At 37.6% G+C, this 26,611-nt stretch overlaps 1 protein-coding gene across 1 annotated transcript; it reads left to right on the plus strand.

Moving 5' to 3' along the window:
* The first annotated feature begins 14,003 nt into the window (after positions 1-14,003).
* Positions 14,004-26,091, plus strand: LOC146564597 (cathepsin K-like). Its single transcript, XM_085292499.1, has 8 exons — positions 14,004-14,138; positions 15,710-15,833; positions 18,089-18,211; positions 20,590-20,742; positions 23,391-23,609; positions 24,563-24,728; positions 25,044-25,152; positions 25,343-26,091. The coding sequence occupies exons 2-8, from the start codon at positions 15,711-15,713 to the stop codon at positions 25,440-25,442; spliced, it is 993 nt and encodes a 330-aa protein (XP_085148625.1). The 5' UTR covers positions 14,004-14,138; position 15,710; the 3' UTR covers positions 25,443-26,091.
* Positions 26,092-26,611: the final 520 nt, after the last annotated feature.

The raw sequence follows: 26,611 nt of genomic DNA on the forward strand, positions 1-26,611 counted from the left end.
ATCTCCATCCCTCTGCTCAGCTCACGGAGCAAAAGTCACACAGATTTAAGGCTGGAGCGGTGCCATGCGTCGGAGCTGCAAATCCGCACGTAACGAAGAATGAGTCTATTGGTCCTCAACCTTTACGTGCGCTACTGCTCCCTGTCTATAACAACGACTCAAAAATACATCTATAAATAGAAATTAATATATCACTATAATGATATATTTTGTATATGAGGTCATCTGATTCAGATTGAAACTCAATGTAATGACGAAATAAGTTAAGTCTTGAAACCAAGAGTACTACATTTACCCTAAACTTGTACCTGCTCATATCTACATGGTCAAAGTTTTGTCATGAGTCTGAAGTGCTAAAAAGAACATAAAAAACAAGATAGGAAAACCGAAAATGCAGTCACATTTCTGTAATAGAGAAATTTTAGCCTTCTGAGAGTGTCATGGGTTAAAATTGATTATCAGAATGTTTTTATTAAGTTAGGGTGTTCTGCTGGGTTATACTTAGACCCTTTTTAGTCTCAACATTACAGACAAATCAACAAAATATCCCCGAGGACCTGGCAGAGTGAAGTTACTATGCATGCATACTGAACTACTTCAAAGTGTTTTCTTAATTAAATAATTTGGGTGTAACACAATGCAAAGCTGATATCTATATTTCAGTGCTACCATGGTACATGGATATTGATGCACATTACCTATATAAGCATATACCTCTCTCTGTACAGTTTAACCTATATCTGTATTTATTGTTGGCTTGGAGGACAAATTGGATTTGGAATTTTGGCTAATGTAAACACTTTTCATTTCAAGGAGATTTGTTTAGGTTCAGTTATTTGAAAAAGTGGTCAAGGAAAGTTTTATGGTCTATTTGATCATCTGACAGTTCTTGTCTCCAGTCCTGTCAGGCTCTTCACTAACAGTGTTGCAGTGTATTAAGTTTTTATGCACCATACAATTAGTTATACCTACTTTATCCTCTGTAGGGTTTCAAGTGGGGAGTGGAGCCTATTAAAATACCTGCCTGACTCTCTTTGCATCAGAACCTGGGACCTTGACAGCTCAACAGTATTAGTTATTCATTTATTTGGTGTTTCTGCTTTTAACCAGTTAAAATACATGGAAATACAATTTAAGACTTCTTACTTTCATTGAAATTAAAAAAAGAAAAAAACAATACAGTGCTTTACTAAGACCACAGCTGTACTCACAACAGGTTGATGTGAATAAAACTAGCTTTCTGTCACAAAAGTAACTGTTAGAACACATCCAGCGTGATAGAGATGTGCAAATAATAATAATATGGGTGGAAAAATCCCCAAGCTGTCAGCTCTGAGGGGATTTGTGATTTTTTTTTTCCTTTTTTTTATCCTCTACTCTGAGTGAGGCCTGGCACGCTTCCAGGACAGTACATTACTATCAAAGCTTGTAGGGAGAAATGTGCAGATATGTATGGGACAGCTAAATCTTCAGATTAAAGAAACAGCTGGATATTAAAGACAAGGAAAGCCCCTACTGTCTCTCCCACAAACACCAGTATACATGACAGCTACCATAAACACTTATTAATGATGTTTTCAAGTGTAATCTGAGAAAAAAAAAAAGGTTTTAATGGCCTTAATGACATCCTTTTAACTTCTCACTTCAGTTCACTTCAGTTCAGTTTTCCTGTGAGGTCATAATCTTTCAAAACCTAGATTATCATAATTATACAGATGTATTTTTCAAGCTCACACAGAGAAGTCAGTGGACTGACTGTGTGCAGTTCTTGTTTATTAGCATGAGGCAGACTGACCTTCCCTCTCCGTTCAGAACAGAGATGCTCCATACCGCAGGCTAAAAACCTGTTTAATAGGGACCTCACATTCTAAACACATACACACACATCATGCACTCACACACACTTATACTTACTGTGAGACCTGGTGGTATGCAACCAATTCAAGGAGCAAGTATTTAAAGCTGTTCTTAATGGAAGCCTTCTGTCATAAAGAGATACAACATAAAAGGACTGTACAAAATAAAGTTAATGGATTCCCCACTCCCCACAAATGCACACATATGCATACACATACACACATATTTCCCATGTGTAACAAATTTCCCACTGGGAAACAGACGTCAAATTAAAAGCCAAGAATTATTTTTTCAATTGTAAGATATAGAGAAACACACAATAATAACGCGGTAGGTTGGAAATCTTATCAAAATACATCTTCAATTAAGTTTCGTCTATAAATTACCTAATAATTATTAAGAAATTTGGTGCTGAAAAATGAAGATGAGAATTTTCTCAAGTGGCCAACCTTCAAATACAAACCAGTTCCAAAGACTGCCACGATAAAATGTGCAGCGAAATTCTAGTTTTTTACTTTGATGTTACTCAGTACTCATAAGCAGGTATCTGCAACAGTGCAGTGCACATATATCTCTACAATTCATGGATACATCTTTATAATCAAGCTTGCTAATCTTAGATGATAACTTAATATGCCACCCCCTTATAGTGAGTACTCAGGGGTACGGTTTTGGTCACTTCAGTATCTGTGATACTTTGCATAAAAGGAACATGCAGGACTGAGAGCTTCTTCTAAATGGATTTATTTGCAAGGATCTATATACAACAGGAACAAGAAAGCATTAAATAAAGATGTGACCAGATGTTACCAGGATCAGAACTGATGAACGGAAGAATAGCACATGAAATGCTAAAGATAAAAGGACAGATCTGGGTTTAACTATCGAGTTACCAATGAACAGTGAAAAGCTAATTAAACTTCTTTAAGATTTAATGAAAAATTCATTCATTCTAAATGTGTATTTCATGGAACAACCTCTCCGCTGTGTTGCAGACTGACCATGAGCACCTAGTCAGGGGCTGATGGTTTCAAGCTGTAGCATCCTTTCGCACAGTTTTAAGAGTTCCTAAAAAAATCATATAGCAGGTGAACAGCACTTGAACATCACTGGATTGCAGATTCTGTTTAACAGCCTTACGCCTGAGTTTTTGTTTGTGACATGAAGCTGTTTTGGCCTTTAATGCTACATCCTCACCCTCACATAGTGCTTTATTCCACTGTGTAATTGTGCCAGGTGCACACTAAACTCTAAGCCAGACTCATGGCAGTTCATGAACTCAGATCATGACTGTATCACAAACTGCCATGAGACCAGGTCAACAGATGCGGTCTCCTCTGGTTCCAAAAAAAAGGAAAGAAAACAAAATGTTAACACTGAGGCTTCAAAAAGGAGATAAAAAGCAGTGGGTGATATTGCAGTGGCTATTTCAACTTCTTAGTCTATGACTACAGTCCATCATAGTCTCCGTGTAGTTTACTATTCAAATAACAGCATTGTCAGATGATAGACATGAAAGATCTAATGCTGTGTTTGAGAATTTTTTTGGCTCAACCATAGCCAGAAGGCATTTTTTTAAATTCTTTTTATTCTTTATTCTTTCATAATGCTAAAGTACCAACTCCAAGTCAAGCTCAAATATGGAAACATTTCAGTGATTTTGTAAGTGTGACATAAACTTTGACAGACTGAAGTGGTTTCTACAGAATAGATACACTTGTGTTTGCCCTCTTGCAAAAAAAAGAAAAAAAAGAAGAAGATAATAATTGAACATTTAAATCAATTTTCAATAAAACTGTTTAAATGTTTCATTTTCATTTGGTACACTGTGTTTTCAAACATGACTGATTCTTTGGGTGTTTGTCGCAGCTGCAGTGGTTTTCAGTCTCAAAGCACCCATCAAATGGGAGCAAACATTTCTCAAAGGCCGTTGCTAAACTATTCAAGCATTCAGCTGTTGCAAACAGGTGCAGAAAAATTTTCACAGTTAATGCATCCCAGGCTGAAATGGAAAGTCACCCATCCAAAGGGACCTTCCCTCTGGATTTTACCATGTGTGCCTGTCAGAGCTCCCTTCGGGAGCAATAGAAACAGACGAGGAAACCCACTAAAAGCAAATGGAATCCGAGAGACCAAGAGAGCTGAGACTGTCTTCAGAAATGGACAGAATTTATAAAAGATTTCATTTTTAAAAAGTTTCGCTTTGAAACACTCGATTTTTCTAAAGTAAACATTGCCAGGAGAAGACTGACCAGGAATGAAACTGGGAGTGGGGAGCTAATTTTCACTGATATGATATGCAACCATAAGGTCATCTGGGCAGTTAAACTTTTGTGTGAAATGTAGTAAATGTAGTAATTCTGCAACTAATCACTCTTGTGTGTGTGTGTGTGTGTGTGTGTGTGTGTGTGTGTGTGTACCTAAATAAAAAAATACAGTTAGCTCATATACTTTATGAACTCAATATAACTTTTATTTGATTTTTCATTATAAAGTCATTTAAAGGCCACTATAAACTGTACATTTTACACTTTTTCTTATTTATAACAGTAGACTTTCATTTGTTGACAGTAAAGAACACAAGACAAACAGCTGAAGTTTGATTTAATAGTCTTTGGGCTTTTAATTTAGTGCCATAAACGTTGCTTTTATGTAAGCATAAAAAAACAAAAATACAGAAACAGATGCCTTTAACTTTTAAGGTATACTTGGTGTCATTGTGTAGACACTTTATCATACTGATTAAGACATATCAAGAAATAATCTGACCAATTTATGTAGCAGATTATTAGCAATAGAACAGCTGTATCAAAGTTTTGAATAAAGTCTGTGCTTTAGTTTCCTCGAAGCACTAAAATTGTTTTTTCAGACAGTAAGCAGATTTTCAGGAAGCTTGAAGATCTCAGTTTTAGCTCCCAAAAGGAGTCTGACTGGGGCTTAACCTCACTTTCCATTTTAATTAATCCTCATCCATTGGCCTCCGGCTCAGTGATTAGAGCAGGGCATCCTTCCTCAGTTCCCTGCAGCAGAAGACAGACCATCTGCCAGACAGGTGGCTGCTCTTGATGGACAAGTCAGCAGTTCATATCCAGGTAGGTTTAAGAGAAGTCTTACAACACTCAGCATACAGGAATGTTTGATATGTGCTGTTGAAATAATCGAAGGGAGCTTGTAGACGCAAGCAATCTAGAGAGGATGTGGACAAAACAATGAGAGCATCATTGCCGGAGCGCTCAGCTAACTATTATTCTAGAGATTGTTTTGGACGCCGTAATCCAAGAAGACAGCTCATCAATAATGGTATATTGAAGGGACAGTGTTGCCTGAAGGTGAACTCGCATTCTACAAATGAAGACACATCCATCTGTGTTTTCGAATGGCGGTGGTATTCTGTTCACCGGGGTTTAATTTGAATAAAACCCCCAAGAAGGCTCAACATCAGATGAGATGAGCAATGGAAAGTAGAGCTAATTAGGAGAGAGGAATCATGAAGCCTGACCTTTGGCCCCTCGGGGCAAACTTCTGTGGAAATCCTGCAAATAACAGCAACACTAATAAAGAAAGGCATGTGACTGTTCAATAGATACACACATTCCTCTTTAGACAGTCAATTCTAAATGCACGTTATTATAAATATCAACAGAAAATTGTACATCAGTTCCTTGGCGCCGAATTGTACCTATAAACCCAATTTGCTCTCACCCCTAGTCCTCTATATTAGGGTAATTTGTCAAGAGCAGGTTCTGGATGATTAAGCAGAAACGTGACCAGATTCTCAACAGCATGTGGTTTACCAGACAAAAACAAATAGCTGACGTCCATCGTGTCCATTTGCATGTGAGGAGAATAATTTGTAGGGCTGGTTACCCCTGATTGCCCTTCTCTGTTTTCCTTTCTGTTGCGAGCTTGTTTGTGTATGAGAGCAGTCATCTCAGTTTGATTTGTTGGTACACACTGGATTGGAAGATCAATGAAGTAACTAATAACATTAAAAATCCTTAGGAGGGTGACCCATGTGCTTATTAAAGCTTCATCCACAGTGCTGACTGGCTGATATGATGCTTAATTAAATGCCTCAGCACAGTTAGCCAACAGGAACCTCTATCAGGTTGTTGAAGAGGAAGCAAGGCTTCTCAAGTGATTATCCTTTTTATAATGGCTGCCAGCGACATCTGGTCTCCCTGCTGCCATCCACAGACTGCGTCTCATCTTATAACCATGGATACTATGTGAGGATCATTTATTTATTCCTTAATGGGTCATCTTTATAATAAATGGGTCTTTTTTTGAAAAAGGCTAAGGCAAATGCAGCGTATTTCTTATCACTACCCTTACACATGTTCACGATCTACATTCAAAACCTTCAACAAGCAAACTGTTTATTTTTCCAGACGGTCTCTGACAAAGGGTGGCGTTTTAAATGGAGTTTTAAATCCCCTTTTTCTGATATTCAATGAAACCTTTTCAAAAATGCATCTTTTTGAAGTCTTGATGCTTTTTTTTCATTAACCTCTCTAAACCTTTCATTTAAATCTGTCTTTAAATTAAAGCTGTGATGAACTAGCAACTGATTTCAAAGGTGACACTTATGCTGTTTCACAGACCAAAGTAAACAAGCACAAATAGATCTTTTAGTATTTTAATCCATGTTGAGGCATCAGCTGAGAGTCCGACTAATGCTGAGTGCTCAAACATTCTTCAGGGTTAACATATTGGCACTACTATAAAGAGGGTGTCACTTAAGCTAGACGCTTTGAACACATTTAATTTCTGCACATTAGCAATTTTTGCCTAACCCTACCCTAAAAATATAAATTAAAGGACAGAAGTGTAAGCCACTGCAGCACTTTAAAGCCTCGTGTGGGCTGCTAATCCCTGAAGAGCGAACTTGGAGATGGATTGGCACGTGACAGATCAACCATTGGAAAAATTATGAATGTGTGCTGGCAGGTTGTTTGTGAAATGGGCTTTCAATTCCGTGTGTGTGATATGGGGGGGTTTCTCTGCTTAGAATAAATACTAATCCTTTAAACATCAGAGCACATGTGTGCATCAACGGACTGCACAGATGCACAGCAACCAGGCCATGTAAAGAGATTAGATGCCAGGAATCGTGAATGACTTTGTTTTTCTGCCAGCTTATGGTGAGATTCGTTGATAATTTACTCATGGGTATATGATGAAGATGCAGAAAGGAAAGCTTCAAAGCGAGGTGATGCTTTAACAATAAAGCAAACACTGTTCTGCAATTTATTTTATTAATTTTTTTATTGAATTTTATATGGATTTCAAATTTGTAAAAGGGGAATGAATAAATTAAGACAGTCAAAGTTTTCTAGAAGTTGACATAAGATGAAATCTTTTTGTTTATATTTTATTACAAGTTTTTGGCAAAATGTAACTTCCCTTAAATTTAGCTGTTATCCTTGACATTTCTTATTATAATTGGCTCTTTCACCACTTAGTGTTGTTTATAAGCTCAAATGATGGCATTAGGAAATAAATCCATGATCTTTTGTTCTTTGTTTTTGGGTTAATGGTCCATACAGGTATAAAGCTGCCATTATTTATCAAACCTATCACCACATTGCCCCATGATTTGCAGTCTTTACTGAGTTGTGCTTATTGATGATGCTTTAAAATGCCAACCATTAACATGAAAAATTAGTCTAGAAGTGCAAAACTGCAATTTCTTATTTCAAGGCAATGGGGAAGTGCAATGTAGCCCTTCCCCATAGACTCTAATCTCAAAGTGCCTAACTCTAGAGCACAAATTAAGCCTTACACAATAAACTGTTTGCCTGGTTGCTTTGAGTAACTGGTAGCTACAGCTGCTAGCTACCTGCTTGTCACATTAATTGGAATCACTGACCCAATTAAAGTGCTCTTGTTCTTGCATCTTTACTGCAATAGTTAACTATTAATATGTATTTTGTGTGCATCCAGTAAGTGGGTAGTGACTAAAACTCTTGTATTAGCAGAATTTGTTTGTTTTTGTGTGTGTGAAATGCACCATGTGGACAGTGGTAGTGACTTTCTAACCAATATCAGGCGAGCAAAGTTGGCTAAATCCATTCACCTGTCATGAAACAAAGTTGTGGATTTCATCAGTTTATACAATTCTACCTCAGCCACAGTAACTTCACAACAGTTTTATGAAGACCATTTTTTTTAAGACATGGCCAAAAACCACCCCCGGGGAATCTATCTGTGATTCAGTGAATCGTGTAGTTCTACTGTGTGTTTTTGTCTGTTTTCTGTTGTTTGTTCTGTTTTCTTTTCCACACTGACTTTGCTGCCAAAACAACCCCTAGAGCTCCTCTAGGGCAATTCATCTAATTAACCTACTGAATACATGTTGGTCAGCTCAACCTCATTTTGCATTCTACACAAGTTCTTTGGGGACCTTTTTAACCTTGCTGATGATACAGGTTGTTACTACATATTTGTATTTGAACAGCAGAGGCAGTAGTTTATTCAAATTCTGTGCTGATTGCATGTTGATTCTTCTGACAACAGTGCTGAGTTTATCTTGATATAATTACGAAGCTACAAAAACAGGTCCAAAAACCATTTTAGAGTTTCTTAGAACACTGCAGCAAACAAGAGCAACATTTTCTACCAGAATAGATATTAAATAATGATTCTGGCATACGATCTGAGCTGAAATCAAAAAGTTGAAATTTGATCTGATTTATTTCATGGAAGAGAATATTTATTTTATACTCTGAAATGAACTCAGTCAAATGAGCTGACGAGAGGGCGTAACAGAGTTCAGATCAGAAATGATCAGATAAATGTGCTAAACTCAGTCATCAGTGAACCAGCATCACTGCTGGCCGAGTGTGAGCTCTGTTTTATAAACTGTGAGATTTTTTGTTTTTTGATTTATTGGTCATTTTGTTTCTAAATTTGCCAAATATCCATCTTGAATGTTGATACTAACAAAAAGGATTATCCTAGAAGAAATAGTGACAAATAACAATAGTAAAAGCTACTCAACAGTAAAAAATAATTGCTTTCCCATGAAGACAAGTTACTGAAATGTACAAATGAAACTGAAGGTCATCGTGGATATTATATCCTCAGGAGTAATATGGTATTAGCACAAAGCCCCAGTGGCTCCTGGCTGCTTTATTGCACATACTGTATGTGTCGCTCATTGCTGCACACATCCCTCTCAGTGCTGCTTTTGGAAGTACCTTATGAATTTACTTTGTTTGAACACTGAATTGACATTCAATGGAAAATGTCTCTCATGACACGCTCTCAGATACACATCAGCTGTGCCAGTGTGTCAGCTTTGCCTGAATTGGACATAAGCCATGATAAAAGAAATGGAGCTTGAAAAAATATGAAATTTATCATTTTGGTATATATGATTATATGACCACTTTACGATGTTAAATTTACTGTAAATTCTGACAGGAGGCGCAAGAAGCCACCAGGTGGCACTAATTTGTTCCCACTATTACTTTACTATTATCTTTCAGTGTGTTGCATGAGCTATACAGATTGTACTGAAACATATTGGCTACTTTCATTTGCAACATGTAATATGGGAAATTTGATTTAACGCTCTTGGAAAATTATTCCTATTATTATTATAGACGCCAGTATGTGACTCTTCTGATCAGAAGAATCACACTCACCTCTGTTCTTGGTGACATAAAAAGCCTTATTTACATAATAAAATGGATCAAATTCAGAAACAGAAATGGGGATTATTATAGCAGGAAGCTTTCATACAGTCACAAGTAGTGAAACAGCTTTAATATTTGCTAGTTTACTAATTGAGGAATTCTAAAAATGTAAGTATGAAAAGATTTTTTTGTGTGACCAGAAGCAGTAACTTCCTGAAGTCTTGTCTTCACTCTAGGTACTGAAAATCCATCAGAAACAAATTTTCAGAAATACCTTAGACAAATTTGACAATTCTAGAAGAATAGCATCAGTAACACAAAGATGCACCTGGCTTCAGGCCACTACTCTTATTTCTAGACAGAATTATACAGCAAAACTGAATGGCAGCTTTTAGGGCATGACAAACATCTCCTCTTCATTTTTAATGTAAAACACAGACACTCGTGTTTTCATAGAGAAAGCAGGACATGCATGGCTCAGACAACAACAACTCAGTATACACGTAATGGGTTTTTTCCCCCTGCTATAAACAATTTGAGCTTGGAATGAAAAAAGACAACACTGTCTAATCTGTTGGAATCAAAACAAGCCTTTAAAACCTCTTTGGTGTCTGCGGCACTAATCTCTGAACTGGTCAATGAAAAGTGCACACAGTTCAGATGAGAATTTAAAGCCTCTTGGGCTTTCTCACTAGATTGCCAGGGGAAAAGAATCTGAATGAAGCCTGATTTTCTATGGTGCTCAAATGCAATGGATTTCAACAAGTTACAGCATTCGGGGCATATAATCTGTCCTCTGAGAGCCATATACATGCATATAGAAAATGAGATGTCACTCAGCTTACTCTGCAGTACCTAAACGCTGTGATGTAAGGCTATTTCTTGCTATTACAGAGCCAGTTCAGTTTTTGTAATGATAAAACCCAACCCTATCCCGTGATGGGGTGAGTCAGGATCATATGACTTGCAGAGGATTCTGGGAGGTAAGCTGTTTCCAGTTTTGCGGTGGGTTGTGAGTATGTGCTGAGATGGGAAACAGATGTGACCTAATAGGAGGAGAAAAAACGGAAGACAAGAGGAATTTACTGCTGAGCTGGGCCTCAGAGTACTTTTCACTGTTCAAAACAAAGAGTCAGACAAGAACAAAAAATGGCTGCCAAGTGGTCACATGAGAAAAAGTCATAAATGCAGAAAAGCATTCTCAGCATCAGCCCCATGTGGAGATATTAATAGATTGTTTTAGCACTCAAGAAGAAAAAACAGAGCTATACGGACTGCTAGGTAACCATTTTAGTAAGGAATACCTGTATAAATCAATCTGCTCAAATACATACATTTACACACAGGTTATGACCTGCTGCAAGATGGTATGCTCCCTGATGCTAAGATTGGGGTTGAGTGCTGCATGGTGGATCAATCAAAATACCGCCCGTTCATGAATCTCATTATCTAAAGTGCCAAAGAGGAAGGAAGAGTCTTACAAAGGCTTAAGATGCACTCTCCAGCCTGGTGAAATCCAGTGAGCAGATGTTTCATCAGTTAAAATATCGATCAGTTAGATAGTGAGCTGTCAGTGATGAAAGCCATTGCCTTGAGCTGCTTGCCTGCACTGCACTTAACACACTAGAGATCTTAACACAACAGGAATCTTAGCACAGCACCCAAGATTGTTCTTGACCTTGAGGAGAACTGAAGCAGCAAAGGAGAGAGCGACAGCTGCATTTGTGCACTGTATGATACCGTCTCCGATTGCATATTGATTTTTTCATAAAGCCTTTGAAATTGTAAATCGTCGGATTCTGCTGAACAAACTCTGCTCATTTAAATTTTTGCCTTTTGATATTCATGGTTTTCCTCTAACTAAACTGTCCCAGTGGGTAAAATCAGTCATGTAATATCTTTTTTAAACCTTAGGAGTCCCACAAGGCAGGATTCTGGATCATTTTCTTTTTGTCTAATACATGCTGGTGTCATGTATTCAAAACTTGCTTTTGCAATGACCTATTTTCATAAGTGGTTAGAATAATATCACTTGATAATTAATTCAAACAAAACAGAATACAGCTCTGAACCTACTCATGAAAAAAATATGCTAAACATCGCAGAAATTTACAAAAATCTTGGAGAATTCATTTATTTAAACCAAAAGTCATATTTTAAATCTATCAAGAAAGATTAAAATATAAAAGTATATCACCATCAGGCCAAATAATGTAAAAAAAAAATGTGCACTGTGGACTTGCAATCCACTATCAGCAGCTTTTAGCTAGATATCTAACAATGACATGTAACTTTAACAAGAGTAATAACAATAGTAATAACAAGGTAATTCATGTCTATTTTTTTAATTGTCCCACCTTGTTTTGCCATTTAGTATATTTTTGTGTATTTGTAGTGGCTTAATTATGGCTTCATCTACCGCTATCAATAAAATTAGTTCTACAGGCCTAACTCGCCATCAAATTTGATGTTTTCATCTCAGAGTGGCAATCGGAATTACAGAGAACTTCATTTACTTCCAGTATTCAATGAGTTTAGATTAGATTTTAATACTATTGAGTTTAAAAAGGTGTTTTAGTTAGATATTGATGGAAAAATCATTGTCATTGTCCATCTTATAAATGGATTCATGGCCACTCGTAGTTTTTTTAGCACCTGAAGATATCCCTCAGTAATGCAATGGCAAGATAAATTATGGGGAGCAAAATCCACACTCGTGGTTCTACATACAAATTGTCTCTTTTCAGCAACACATCAAGCTCAAGCTAACATGAGACAACAGGAGTCTGACTTAAACAACTCAAACTGGTATCTTAATTTCCTTTGTTTCCTTGCAGTGCTGCAGGAAAGCATAATACATGCTTGTCTGATTTACTTCAAATTGCTGAAACTTCATGTTGTGCTGGATCAATGTTTTGTATTGAGCAAGGACATGCATAAAATAGCCACTACTGATTAGGGAATTAAGGAGCCAATAAAGATTTAAATTTACATAAATACAAGACAAGGTATAGTCCTGTCATTTATTGTTCATAGCTGTGCACCAAAATATCATGTTAGCATCTTAAAGTTTCATTGCCTGCAAAACCTTGGTATGTTTCAAGTTCAAGGTGGCATAAATATATATTTGTCCAGATCACAAACACATGATAGACTGATATGTAATGATATGCATGAATAATCTTGTAATAGCAGTTGTGATAATGGTAGTGCAAGCACTTGTGTTAGCAAGGCCTCTCCATTGAACAATGTGTTATTGTTCATGGAGACATGATTATACGTCTGATTAACTTGTAGCAACATGGACATGTATCACTGGACATCTCAGCTGCACGGGATGCTCCTATATTTAATTCACTGTCTAGATATGTGCTAGACAACAGTATGAGTATAGGAGTCATAAGACACATTCATGTATATACACACATGACTAACAGCAAGAGGAAGTACCACCAAACAGACAGAAATTGGAGCAAATACAAATATGGCAAAGACCTATTTGGATTCTGCCGTGGGAATGTTTTTTTATCAAACTGCCACTCATGATCAAGTTTCACATGCTGTGTTCTTGTATAATTAATCTAAAATCTAAAATAAGCACGTTTGGTTTTTATTCTTCAAGTAGAGAAATTGTTTTCCAGTTACACACAATGAACATAAAAAAATACATATAGTAGCCTTAATAGCCTTTCCACACCAAGTGTCAGAACGTTCTGAGAAAATGTTCTGCTGAGAAAAATTTCAGCATAACAAGAGACAAAAGAAATTGCGCTGGAAGAGTCTCTGGAAATCTTCAGCCGACAGGCCTGAAAAAAAACTTTGCAAATATTTTGACTTATCGTGTTGGTTTGGTTCCAGTGATACTCATAATGACCACACTAAATGCTAAATAAATAATAGCAGTACTAAATTTGCAGTGCAGGAGATGACATGTTTTCTTGTAACAGCCGCTGCTGGTGCCCACCGTCAAATTATTTTTAGTGCAAACTGAGTAACCCAGTTTATTGGCTGACAACTATTACATTGTACACACTTGTACCATACTGTTTTTTTCCATGTGCCTTTTTTGCTGCATCCTTCCTTCCTTCCTTCCTTCCTTTTGGAATAAAAATATCTTTGCTCAATAATTAATCACTCAGAGACCCATCCATTCATCTATGTTAACCTAGCATTATTCTTCTTCTTCATGATTTAGAGTAAACTTGAAAGCAGACTAAAAGGTCACTTTGATTCTTGAACAAAATACAAAGCATGATCATGTATATAAATCAATGTTCTGCTATAAAAGATAATCAGTGTTAGACTTGTAAAGAAAGGCCAAGTTCCAGGTCTTTTTTTTTTCAAAGCACCTTTGTTGTTCTTCAAGCACTAACCCAGACTGCAGCAGTGCCACATCCTCTGTGGAGTTTTCAGACATGTCTCTGTAACCTGACACCTGACATCATCCGGTTTATTCAGTGAAACCAGATGTAATTTCCCTCCATGTTAGAAGAAAACTCCTCCCCAGGCCTGGAGCTCCCATTGTACTTCCTCAAAATTCAGCCGATATAAACTCGCCCACTGACCTACTTCAGCAGCAGAGGAAGACCAAGTCAAACTCGGAAGAATTCCCTGAGCTTTTTGACTTTTGGACTTCAGGTAAGTTTGTTTACTGCTGATCTCCTAACACTCCTAACACACAAAATCTTTTTTGCTCTTTTGTGCGTGTTGTAACTTTATTGTTTTAAACTTTAAATCAGTTTGAAAGAACTGCTGCTTTCTGATATTTTAGTATTTAAGTAAAAACAACTCAGCTGAACTGAACTTAGACATGGCTCTTACTTAATTACATGAACTGATTTTCAAGACCTTGAAAGAGATTTTTCCATAAATGTTGGTTCAAATATATGCATAGCTTTTCTGCAGCTAAGAAAGTAATCAGCCTTAAAAAAGATTACAGAACAATTTTGACCCAACTGCACATTAATAGAGTCATTCTTGGAAGAGGGGGGCAGGGAGACGTAACATTTACTGGCAGCCAGTTTGAGTTCTGGAAAGTTTGACATACCAATGCAAAAAAAAAAAAAAAAAAAACCACATCTGGGAATGTGAAAAAAGTCATGAATGCTAATGTTTTATGCAAAATATAAATTTATTTTCAAAACATAAGCTACCACAGGGAGAAGTCTTGTGACTCATACTCAGCATTGTGCACATATGCTGAATTACTGGCATGTATCATGGGATTGCTCTATTTAAAACATAGATTTTCACCCAAAGGTGAAGCCATGCTGTGTATAATCCATGAGTGTAGGAAGCAGGAATCAAAAAGAAAAAGAAAAGAAAACAAAAGGAAATATTGTTTTCTGCTCTTAGTTAAGAGAAACTCCAAGGTCAGCGACCTTTACTGGAAACAAAGCCCACAAATGCAGATTAGAAGCACAATGTATTAAAATACAAGATGGACTCAGAAAGCCCAAGAAACAAAGGCAGAGAAAAAATTTCACACTGCCTGGACTTAAAAAACCCACAGTTAAAATGTTTGAATCACTGATGAGAGCGAGAGTGAAAACATTTTCTCAGTGGAGTTCAGTTGTGTTTGAGACTTCATCCTGTAGCTGTCATTCACGTTTGCTGTCAAACTATATCCAGCATTGTCCGGTCTGACCCTGAAAACGAAAGTGAAATTCGTTGAAAATCATATAAGAATTATCCTGAGAGTTTCCTGTCTCAAACCAAAACATGGAATAGAGGTTTGTTTCCCAAGAAGTGCAACTTAGCATTTTGTTTTTGTCACTGTGGCATGATTGAGATAATGAAACCAACCACATGAGAGTAAACCCCTGCAGAAACACAATGCTCTCACTGGATTATAGGAAAGCATATATAGATATCGATAGATATATATATTAGCTTTTATCCTTATGACAGTCGAGTGCAGACAGGAAGGTTATAAATGAAGAAGTGACCTGATTCAAACCTAAGCTTCTCCAGCAAGTTCATATGGTAAACTGTTTCTGTTTCTGAATGGGAATTTTGACAGTAACTCCTCTCTTGGACACCCATAAGATAACACTGAGATATTTTATATGCGTACACATACCCTAATTATAATGTTGTGACACTTTTGAAATATGAAAACTCTATTGTAAAAAATAAAACTTTGTTAATAAAAAAAACTTTTGGGTTTGGTATAAATAAAAACATGAAGGTGTTTTTTGTTCTTTTAGGATGTTGCCACTTGTGTGTGTGCTGTTGCTGGCTACCTCTGCGCTGGGCCGTTTTGATGAATACTCTTTGGATGCCCAGTGGGAAGAGTGGAAGAGCACACATAGGAAAGAATACAATGGCTTGGTGAGTGTGTGTTACTATTGTTTTAGAGTTAAAATAATGATAAAATTAAGAGATATAAATAGCACAAAGAAAACTTAAATATAAGGTAGGAAATATAAAGATTTTGTTTTTAAAAAGCAGATGCTTCTTTTTAAATCTGATTTTCCTGAAAGAGGACTTCTACAAATAAAACACTAAACCTGAAAACAAAACTGAGAGCAGTATTGGTGAAGCCTTTGGTGAATTAATTCTAAAATGAAATAATGAAATAAAAAAATATGCACATTATGTGCTTTCCCATCAAATGTGCATATCACAGTTTCAAAACATCATTGGTTTTCCTTATCTGATGCAACTTGCTCCTTGAAAAGGAATAGACATGACTGCACAATGCTATGTTTGACTTAAAAAAAACCTCATCCAGTCTCAGCAACATGTAGTTATTTATAATTTACATGGTTTAATACATTTGCATACACATGTGGCAAAGACTCATATTTTATTTATACACAGCATGTTCCACATCTTAGCCCAAGACAGGCTTCTGTAAGTCTGCAGGCTAAGCTGCCCTTTTTAAGGAAGCTCCACCAGTTTCAGTTATTTTGGCAGAAACGCTAACAGCAGATCAGGTAAAGCCAGAGAGTCACAGAAGGAAGCATCAGCAACATTAACAGGGAACAAATATGCTTCCCCAGTCACATTTTGTTTTATATGATCGAATCAGTTATGTTTAAACTGTTGATAATTTTACCTCCTTACTTGATGGCAGCACTGGTTGATCTTCTTCTTTGTTTTGGCTGAAAATTAAACAGACAGAAGCTTACCTGAAGCAGGACATGCAATTTTCTGTCAGTCCAACTTTCTCATCCATAACCAGTAGATGTTTGGATCCTCCTTTAAACTTTAAATTTTTGTTTTTTTGTTTAGTATAATTCAACACTTTTCAGTTTAAAAGACTAATTCAACAACTATGGGTATTTAAATCATTATTTAATGATATTATGAAACAAGAGGAGAAAAAAATCCTAGCATATTTTGTAATTTAGTTTTATCATTAGCTTTTTATGTGTCATATCACCAGAGCCAGAAATTTCTAACAGAGGAAAGTCCTCCACTCCTCTTTCTCGGTTTCTCTGCGGCAAAAAAATCCCTATACTCTGTTTCTCTTCCTGGCTGTGAAGAAGGGGTTGTTTGCAGTTTGCTCTTAAACCATAGCGGACTGTGATTTACTCCATGAATGCTCACTGAGCATCTGTTATCCCTCTGCTCTTCACCTCAAGCTAGAGGTCAGCACTCCACAGCTGGGGCATGTGTGTGTGTGTTTATGTCTAGTTTTCATGAGTGTGTATAGTTACATGTGCTTTGATTCATGAACTGAATGTGCGTATATAGTTTTTATAACATGTGTTTCTGTAGTGTGCAGAAAAGACATCTCTCTCTCCCCCTCATGGTGATTTTAATCAGTATTTATGCACAGGAGAGCTTTTCAACCTTCTTTGAATTGGCATCACTGATCTAATATAATCAAAGTCCCCTTACCATATTTACATTTTCCATTACTGGAATGAATATCAAGATGGAAATAATGCTTATAGTTATGCTAATCATTGGTGAGATTACCTAGACTACTAAGTAGAGCATATTTGATTTTCTCAATACCAAACACTTGGCTCTATCTCACTTCCATATTATAATATTACTCTTTCGTGGATGACACATAGTGGTGGAATTTGAATAAAGGCAAACTAATGTTTTAACCCACATATGTATAATCTGTAGGGAAGATTGTTGTGTGAATGTGCACTGGTTTAATTGACCTAATTAATGAAATGGGGCTGTAACACAGACAAGCTTTTTTTTAATCTGCTAATTATAATGCAAATTTGTCCTGTTTGCCTAGATTAGTTTCTTTCAGCTGTCAGGTGTTCGTGCATGAGTGTAGAAACAAGGAAAGCAAACTTTAAGACTGGAAAAAGTGTTTCTTTTATTTTTTATAAAGATTTTTTTATAAGAAAACCATTCACACCAGTTCAAAAGTGAGGCTGCATCATCATCCTAGAAAGTAAAAGTCCTCTTGTTGTTCATATTAGGAGGGTCACCGTTGTTTCTAATAATAATGGAAGCAACGAAATGATAATGACTTCTTTATAACATCTGCTATAATATTTATTTGTGATACTTTTAAAGCTTCTAAAAATGTGGATTGTTTTGTAAGTGTAAGCCAGGGAGCTCTTTTTTAACTTAAGTACAGTGACGTGTACTTTTGTTCCCCTCAGGGTGAGGAGGGGATCCGCAGGGCCATTTGGGAGAAGAATATGCGCATGATTGAGGCTCACAACGAGGAGGCCGCGCTGGGCATTCACTCCTTTGAGATGGGGATGAACCATCTGGGAGACATGGTGAGTTCAATCTTGTCAAATACCAGATAAAACTTTTTATTCCATGAAGTGCATCATAATTACCGTATTTCCCGGACTACAGAGCGCACCTGAATATTAGCCGCACAAGCTAAAAGCAGGGGAAAATCCTGTTTTGTACATACATTAGCCGCACCTGACTAAAAGCCGCAGGTGTTTCAATGTTGACTTATCATATGTAAGAGAATATGCACAAATCGAATTGTCAGGAAAGAGATGGCTGTTTGGAGACACACCACTTTTATTAATATTTTGAAAAACAAGTTATGGGTACATATTTGCATAACCTTTTAGGGTATGTGTACAAGTAGTGGTAATTACAAGTACAAAACATGTACTGTGCTTCATAAATGAGTAACAAATGTAGTACATAACAATAACCTACAGCACACCAGAAAAATAGATTCGGACTACCTTTTAGGCTCAGATGCAGTGACACGGCTTTAACAAGAAGAAAAGTCAGTCATTCACCACCATCTTTCTCTTCTTCCTGCGCACTAAAACCACCAAAGTCCTCTCCTCCAGTGTCGGAAACGAACAGGCTCAGGGTGGCTTCATCATCCACTCTCAGCTCCTTTCTTTCGTTGTCACTTTCAAAACCAAAGAAATCCTCATTGTCAGTGTCAGAGTCGAACACCTTCTGAAGAGCCTCCTCTCCATCATCAGTCCAGCCCTTCAAAATCCGTTGGTGATCGTGGATGTTTTCACACTTTCCCACGCTGTCAGAATCCAGTGGTGGAGTTGGGCATAACTTGCTTTTTGCAAGTTTATCGCCGCTCATCATCCACGCCTCCAGCTGAACGCGTAGTGCTACTTTGAAGTTTGTTTTTCGCGCTACTTCGTACGGCACTACGTTGCCTGGCGGATGGACATGTGACTAACATACCACTCTTGAACTCCGATCCTTCCGCCAGGCAACGTAGTGCCGTACAACAGCGGAACAAACAAAACAAATCCGCTCATGGACAATCCATAGAAAAGCCGCACCTGACTAAAAGCCGCAGGGTTCAAAGCTTGTGCAAAAAGTAGCGGCTTATAGCCCGACAATTACGGTAAGGACACTGGTTTAGACTTTGTCTAAAACCTGACAAAAAGAAGAGTCAGTGGACATACCATAGCTCACACTGCTCGTCCCAGAAGCCTGTTTCTGAAAAACCAGACGCTCTTATTGGTTGTGGATCGTCATGCAGTCTGGCACATCTCTGTCCTAATCACGACTCCATGTTCACTTTTTTTACATCTTGTTTTTGACATGTATGTGATCCCAGCACATTACATCTCTATAAGACCATCTGTCCCTATTTTTTATACATGTCACTTGCAGTGTGTAACACACCAACATAGATTTGAATATACTAAAGTACAAAATATTTTGTTTCTTCTGGTACATCTTTCATGTATGACGCTAGACACAATCAAATCCACCTTTTTGAGAAACTGGAACAGCAAATATTTTGCTTGTTTGAGTAAGATCTGGGTAATTTTGACAGTAAAAAATAGCTCCTGCATGTCACATTCATGTTTTCTTCAGCAGTTTTGGCTTTTTGCAGCTGCAGTCGGTTTGTCATCTCTGCTTTTTTTATTCACTAATGCATGCTGCAGCCCCTTGATGTGAAACTGGGTTTGGTGTCCTTAAATCAGCCGGTGTCAGTGACATGCCAGCATGGGTTGTGACTGATGGTGGCTTTTTTTCATCAACACGGAGAGGCTTTAAAAGGCTGCTCCAGAAATGAAGCACAACATGGCAGGGCTCAAGCTCATTTATTAGTGATAGAACAAGTATGCGCATCTGAATTCTTGACAAATGGCCAATTTCATGTTTATGAAATAACAGGTGGTGGGAAATGAAGGATGCTTTTCCATTTTGATTGAAAGCACTTAAATTAAATAAACGAAATTAACAGATGGCCTGTATTTCTTCCATTAATGATCTTTCTACTTTTAGACTCAGCTGTAATAAAAGCCCCAGGGAATCCAGACAATAACAAAGTGGGGATTTTTTTTATTTTATATAGCAAAAAGTTCCATTGTGGCAGCCAGTAAAAAGTACAAATGTATCACAAATTTGAATTCCCTTTGACCTCTTTATATCCCTCTCTCCTTTACTCCTTTGCCTGCAGTTTCTTGAAGTCTGCAGTTTGTCATATGCACATTTGAAAATCTTTTTGTATTCCAGCTCCCCCCGGCACTCTGGTTCTTTTTCAAGAACACTTTCTCTCATTCAATTATTCAAAAATCCCATTGCCTGGATGTTATGACCTATGACCCCGACTACAACTTTGTTCAAATGTTCATTCAGTAACATCCCTACGATGTGAAACACAATTTAAAATACCTTAACTGTGTTTCTGTTCATGCAGACCTCAGAGGAGGTGGTTGAGAAGATGACTGGCCTGCAAATCCCAGTGAACCAGGAGCGCAGTTTCACACTGGCTATGGATGACATGCCCTCCAAAATTCCCAAATCTGTTGACTACCGCAAGAAGGGCATGGTGACTTCAGTTAAGAACCAGGTGAGAACTGAATAATATTTGACTAGTTTCTGTCAGTGTGGATTAATATCATCAGCTGAAATGTTGTTGTTTGGTATCATTAGCTGCATGTGTTGGTTTTCAGAAAGCAGCTCTTTAACTGTCAAAGTGCGGCTTTAACTTCTTTTTTTTTTCACAACCACAATTCACTGACCAAGTGAGCATAAAAAAACATGTGTGGCTGCTGCTTTTAATAAAGAAAGAAATAGGCACTTAACAAAAAAAAAGCATGAATCAGAAATGTGTGAATAAATAGATTCAGTACAAGTGTTTTAGAGATAGCATTCAAATGAAATGTGTCAGTCAACACACAATTGATAGCAGCACAAGGGCACAGCTTGTGTAATGGAAACATTTAACGTGATCAAGTACAGTGTAGCATATCGCAACACGGGGCAGACCAAACAGGACAGAGGACAGAGACAATCTGCTCTGTCACAGTTCTTGGAAATCAAATCTGAAACAGCAGGTTTCTTACTGGAGGAAGTTTTTGTAGATTTTAGCAGAGTAATCTACAGTTAGGATTCCTGTGGGCTCTGGCATATGATTGTTTGTCTAAAAGTTTGTGGAGAACTAAGAAAAAGTTCCTAGGGCTATTTTCAGGAAAAGTTTTAAGAGTGAAACTCAAAACCTCTGTGATTTCTGTGGGGAACTGTTACTGTTGAAGGCAGAGGCAAGAATAATGACATCAACTGGGATTTCAGTTACACATTTTATGTTGTGTTCAGTGGCAATATCTGACATTGTTTTACACAAAGTCAAAGTACATGTTTATGAAACCATCTGAAATCAGAAATGAATAGTTTTAAAAAGTTTTATGTAAGTGTAGGTGAACACCTTTATATTCATCTCTAGTATAAATGAAAACATTCAGCAGCCTGTTGCCTTGAAAAAATTGAATGTAATTCACAATTTGTGAAGATTTTTTTTTTTTTACTGTAACCTCGAAAAAAGAAAAAGGATTCAGAAAAATACTTTGCAGCGTTTATTTAAACATTTAAAGACGTAACCAGTCCCACTTAATGCTCAGATCAACACTAAAAGTAACAGGCTGTTCTCATGGTTAATTGACTTGGTAACAAAGGCCTTCATTATTAGATGTAATTGGTCGTTAAGAGCAAATTAAACAACCATTTATGTAAACAACATTCATCTGGTGGAATTGGTGAATATACTTGTAGGAAATGTTTTACATTGTTCAACAGTTTCTTTATTGTGATAACAAATTATGATAGAAATCATTGTTATATGAGTGTCAAAAATAGGTAACTGTGATAGATAATATAAATTAGTAAAACATAAATTTGAGGGCTTGTGTGTTACGTTGTCTCCCCCTGGCGGATGTATTTGAACACACAGCCATAAACAGGATTTTTTTTTTTTTTTTTTTTTAGCTCTTGCTTTGGTGCTTGTGGTTCATGAATTATGCAGCAGACTGGTTGCAGTCTCTGCATACTAACAGCTCTGCTGCTTCATCCTGAGCTCCTTTTATGATGACTGAATTCTGTTTCTGATGTTTTCTTCATTTCAGGCAAATTTCTGTTATCGCTGAGCTCAAAGCCACAAACAACATTCAGCGATCTGATTTCAGATTTACAACGTTTTTAATTGGGGCATCTCTAAGCAGCAGAGTGAGGTGGAGCATTAGAGGTGTGAAGACTCAGATATTTCAAAATGAAGGCCAAAAAAAGAAAATAATAAGCTATTATTTGTTCGTCTGAATAGGGAATAAGATTGAAATGGGTCCTTCTACTTCTAGACGCACTTTAAAGCCAAATGTATGTGGACATGTAAGCGTTTCAGAGCTGTAAGCATTAACCTAGTGTTATTACATCATGCACTCCTCCAGGGAGGTTGTTCATAACATGCAGGGAAAGGGATCTGTTCCTTTTCAGGCACAGAAGCATTAGTTACACCCAACACATGTTAACAAGAATAACCTTTTCATTTAAATTCAACATAAACGTTCATCTATATTACAGCAAGTCCCTGTTTCCTGGGTGAAAGCCAAACACGATGGCGGTGTCAGTGATTCATTAGCGCTGGATGTGTCAGTCCAGACCTGTAAAAAAGACCATTTCTCACCGTGTGTCATTAACACTGTTTCAACATTACTGAACACCACAAACTGCCCAGCAGCTGATTCTATTTACAACCCAAATTCACAGCAGTTACAGAATTTCGATCAGCAAACAGAAATGGCTTTCTTTCATTGTCAATGTGGTCACAGTCTGCCTCCCGGTGGACAGACAGGAGAAGACACAGCATTTGCTGTGATGTTGATTTAATCTGTTTAAATGATTCTCTTTAATATGATAAATATGGTTTAAATATGCTGTTATTCCTTGATGACTGATTATTTTATAGGAAAAAAACAGGCTCTCTGCAAATGGTTTGCTTAACAAATAATGCCTATCAGAACAGCTGGGTTTATATTTCCTTACAATGTGCACATTTATTCCTGTTTCCTACCAACTCTGGTCTGGTCTGGGTTTCTTACATTTCTGCTGATTATAGCTTCCATGTCGGCTTAGTTTCCTCTTACTGTTGTCAGCAACAGTCCAGTCACAGTGGTATGTACATATCAAACTAAACCTCTTACTCACCAGTCTTTCTTTGACCCCTGACAGGGCTCCTGTGGCTCCTGCTGGGCCTTTAGCTCTGCCGGGGCCCTTGAGGGGCAGTTGGCCAAGCAGACCGGGCAGCTCGTTGACCTCAGTCCTCAGAACCTGGTGGACTGTGTTACAGAGAACGACGGCTGTGGAGGAGGCTACATGACCAATGCCTTCCAGTATGTGAATGAAAATGGAGGTATTGACTCTGAAGCGGCCTACCCATATGTTGGACAGGTGAGCAACCCACTCTGCCAAACACACAACTAAACTTGAAGTAGCTTATTAATCTGAGCCTTTCACTTGAGTTCGTTTCATGTAGTGAGTGCCACATCCTCTATAAACTAAGCACTTATATTTTAATATCACTGGGTGCTTGAACACATAAAAGCAAGATGGTCCAAAGCAGTCAAGCGGGGGTTTTTAAAGTAATAAACAAGTATAATTTAGTTGGTGTTTGTTGTTTTTTAAATGAGTGATTGCCCCACCTCTTCCAGTACTTAAGATAAGCTCGAAGTTGTTCTGGTAAGGCACTCTTACAAAGAAGCTTTGCACAAAAAGTCTTTTAACCTAGTTGTTATAAATAATACCCAGTAATCAGCTGTTAGCTGCAGATGCATAGATGGTGAAGAGGTTCTCACTTGGCTGTGAGGGTGTCACGTTTGTCCCCTTCACACGCTTCACCAACAACATGCAACGAGGAAGAAAATATTTCATTTTGACAGTAAAGTAGCTGCAAACATCTTACCAGAGGGAGGTGATTCAGCAGAAATGATGAAGTGGAAACTCTCCCACAGAGTGAGCATAGTTTCCTCTTTAGTCATTTGGTAATATGAGAAGGAAGTACATCTGCTCGGTAATGATAAAAATCTGCCGTCTCTCTATTGTTTGGCTAGTTGGAATTGCACCAAACACATCATGTGATATAACATGTGACAGAAGAGTCACAAGGTACTAAAACCTTGCATAGCAAGTATTTTGACTATTGATTTTATACAGCAATTATTAACTTTCTTTTATTGTCGGTTAATCAGTAATAACCATTGGATTAAAATTCGATATTCTACCTAAATATGATTATACTGTGAGGTAAGGACATGAAAAGTAGCATCTTAAATATCAAGAATTGACACTTTTAAAATCGGCAACAAACGCTTTTAGCATTTTCTCCTCCTTTGTCTTGCCTGCAGGATCAGACCTGCCGCTACAATGCATCAGGCATGGCAGCCCAGTGCAAAGGCTACAAGGAGATCCCAGTGGGTAATGAGCGCGCGCTGGCTGTTGCACTCTACAAAGTTGGTCCAGTGTCTGTGGGCATCGATGCACAACAGAGCAGCTTCCAGTTCTACAAGCATGGTCAGTGAACTTCTCATATGTCTGGTCAGATGAAATTATTATCTGCACCTACTTCATATAAGGGAAGGAAAGTGTGTGGAATAAAATCCTAGAATTTAAGGGCCTGTTTAGTCAGGATTTCTTCATTAAATATGAATTAAATAAACTAAACATGGAGTTCACACCTAGTAAAACTAGTAAAACAATTAAACATAACACATCAACAGCTTTCTGGTTATATTCAACATTAAAAAGTGTGCGAGGTACATCGTTTATGCACTGTTCACTAATGCAGCTCACTCTTTTTTTCTCTCTCTCTCTCTGTTGTGAACCCAGGTGTTTACTACGATCCCAACTGTAACAAAGATGACGTCAATCATGCCGTACTGGCAGTAGGCTATGGAGTGAACACCAAGGGGAAGAAGTACTGGATTGTCAAGAACAGGTGGGACATGTCACTTGTCTGAATGGCATCAGGTGGCTCAAATGTCCACTAAAATTAAGTGTTGGTTGTTTGTTGATTTGTTTTCATGTCATCTGTCAAAATGATAAGCTGAAATGCTGTTTGACTCCTGGCGATATTTCATTGTCTCCATCGTTCCATCTTAACTCCGTCTTTTGGCTTTTCTTCACAGCTGGGGTGAGGAATGGGGCAACAAGGGATACATCCTGATGGCACGTAACCGTGGCAACCTCTGCGGCATCACCAACCTCGCTAGCTACCCCATCTTGTGAAGAGATTAGGGAAAATGAACGGGCTTTGCTTAGACTACTATAAGACGAATATACACTTGGAAATGTTCAGAGTAAATGTTCATTTCAACACATCCGCAACCACTACAGTACAATATGTTTGTTTACAGTCTTTTCTAACAGGAAATGGAATTTGGAGATAACGAACAGGTTCACTGAAAACAGGCATTAAATGTTTCTGAGTCTTGGATTCCAAAAAACACTTTTAAACCATGAGTTATCTCATGCCTGCAGACCTCTGCTGTGCTCTGGTTAATAAAGAAACACATACAGTTTATTGTAACTTCAGAGCATGCTGTTGAATAAACCTAAGCCAGAACACAGGCTTGTTTTATGCTGAAGTCGCAAGTTAAATCTACATATCTACATGGCACAACATACTTTTTCTTTTTACAGTATTTGACTGGTAGTCAGTGATAGTTTCAGTCCCTACTTTTACTTGCTTTCTGTGTGAAAAAAGACAGGAAACATTGCTGTGCAATGGGAGCTACTCCTTTCCTGCTGGTAGTGTGAGTTCCTATAACTATTTTCTCTTGTGATCACAAGGACTTGTCGTTCTGTTCTGCACTTTTCCAATGATTACATTGTAAACAGATGTTTTCTATGAAATTGAATAAAGGGTTAATTTTGACTTTGAATGCCTCATTTGGAATTTTTTTATGTTTTTGTAAAAAACATTTTATGGAATTTTTACAAAAACACAAACAAATATGGGAATAAGTTATGTAAGGATCAGGATATGCACTCAAAAATACTTTCCAATGGTTCTACTCCATGTGGGCACTTAAGTAAGTCAGATGAAAGGATTTAACTGTACAATAATTCAATGATACACCACAACATCATAAACTATAATCATATGATATGCGCAAACCCTGTGTGTTACATTTACAGATTTTCTAAACAGCCTCACATTCCATAAAACTGTAAATGAGCTGCTGTCAGATCATGTTGGATAATACTGGCAGCTTACACTGAAATCATGTCCTTTGCTTCTATCACCCCAACCGGTTGAAGCAGATGGGCGCCCCTCCCTGAGCCTGGTTCTGCTGGAGGTTTCTTCCTGTTAAAAGGGAGTTTTTTCCTTCCCACTGTCGCAAACATACTTGCTCATAGGGGGTCATGTGATTGTTGGTTTTTTCTCTGTATGT

The sequence above is a fragment of the Mchenga conophoros genome, linkage group LG11 (assembly GCF_057382185.1).
Source record: "Mchenga conophoros isolate Kocher_MC1m ecotype Shallow Benthic linkage group LG11, M_conophoros_male_GT1.1, whole genome shotgun sequence".
Classification (NCBI taxonomy): domain Eukaryota; kingdom Metazoa; phylum Chordata; class Actinopteri; order Cichliformes; family Cichlidae; genus Mchenga; species Mchenga conophoros.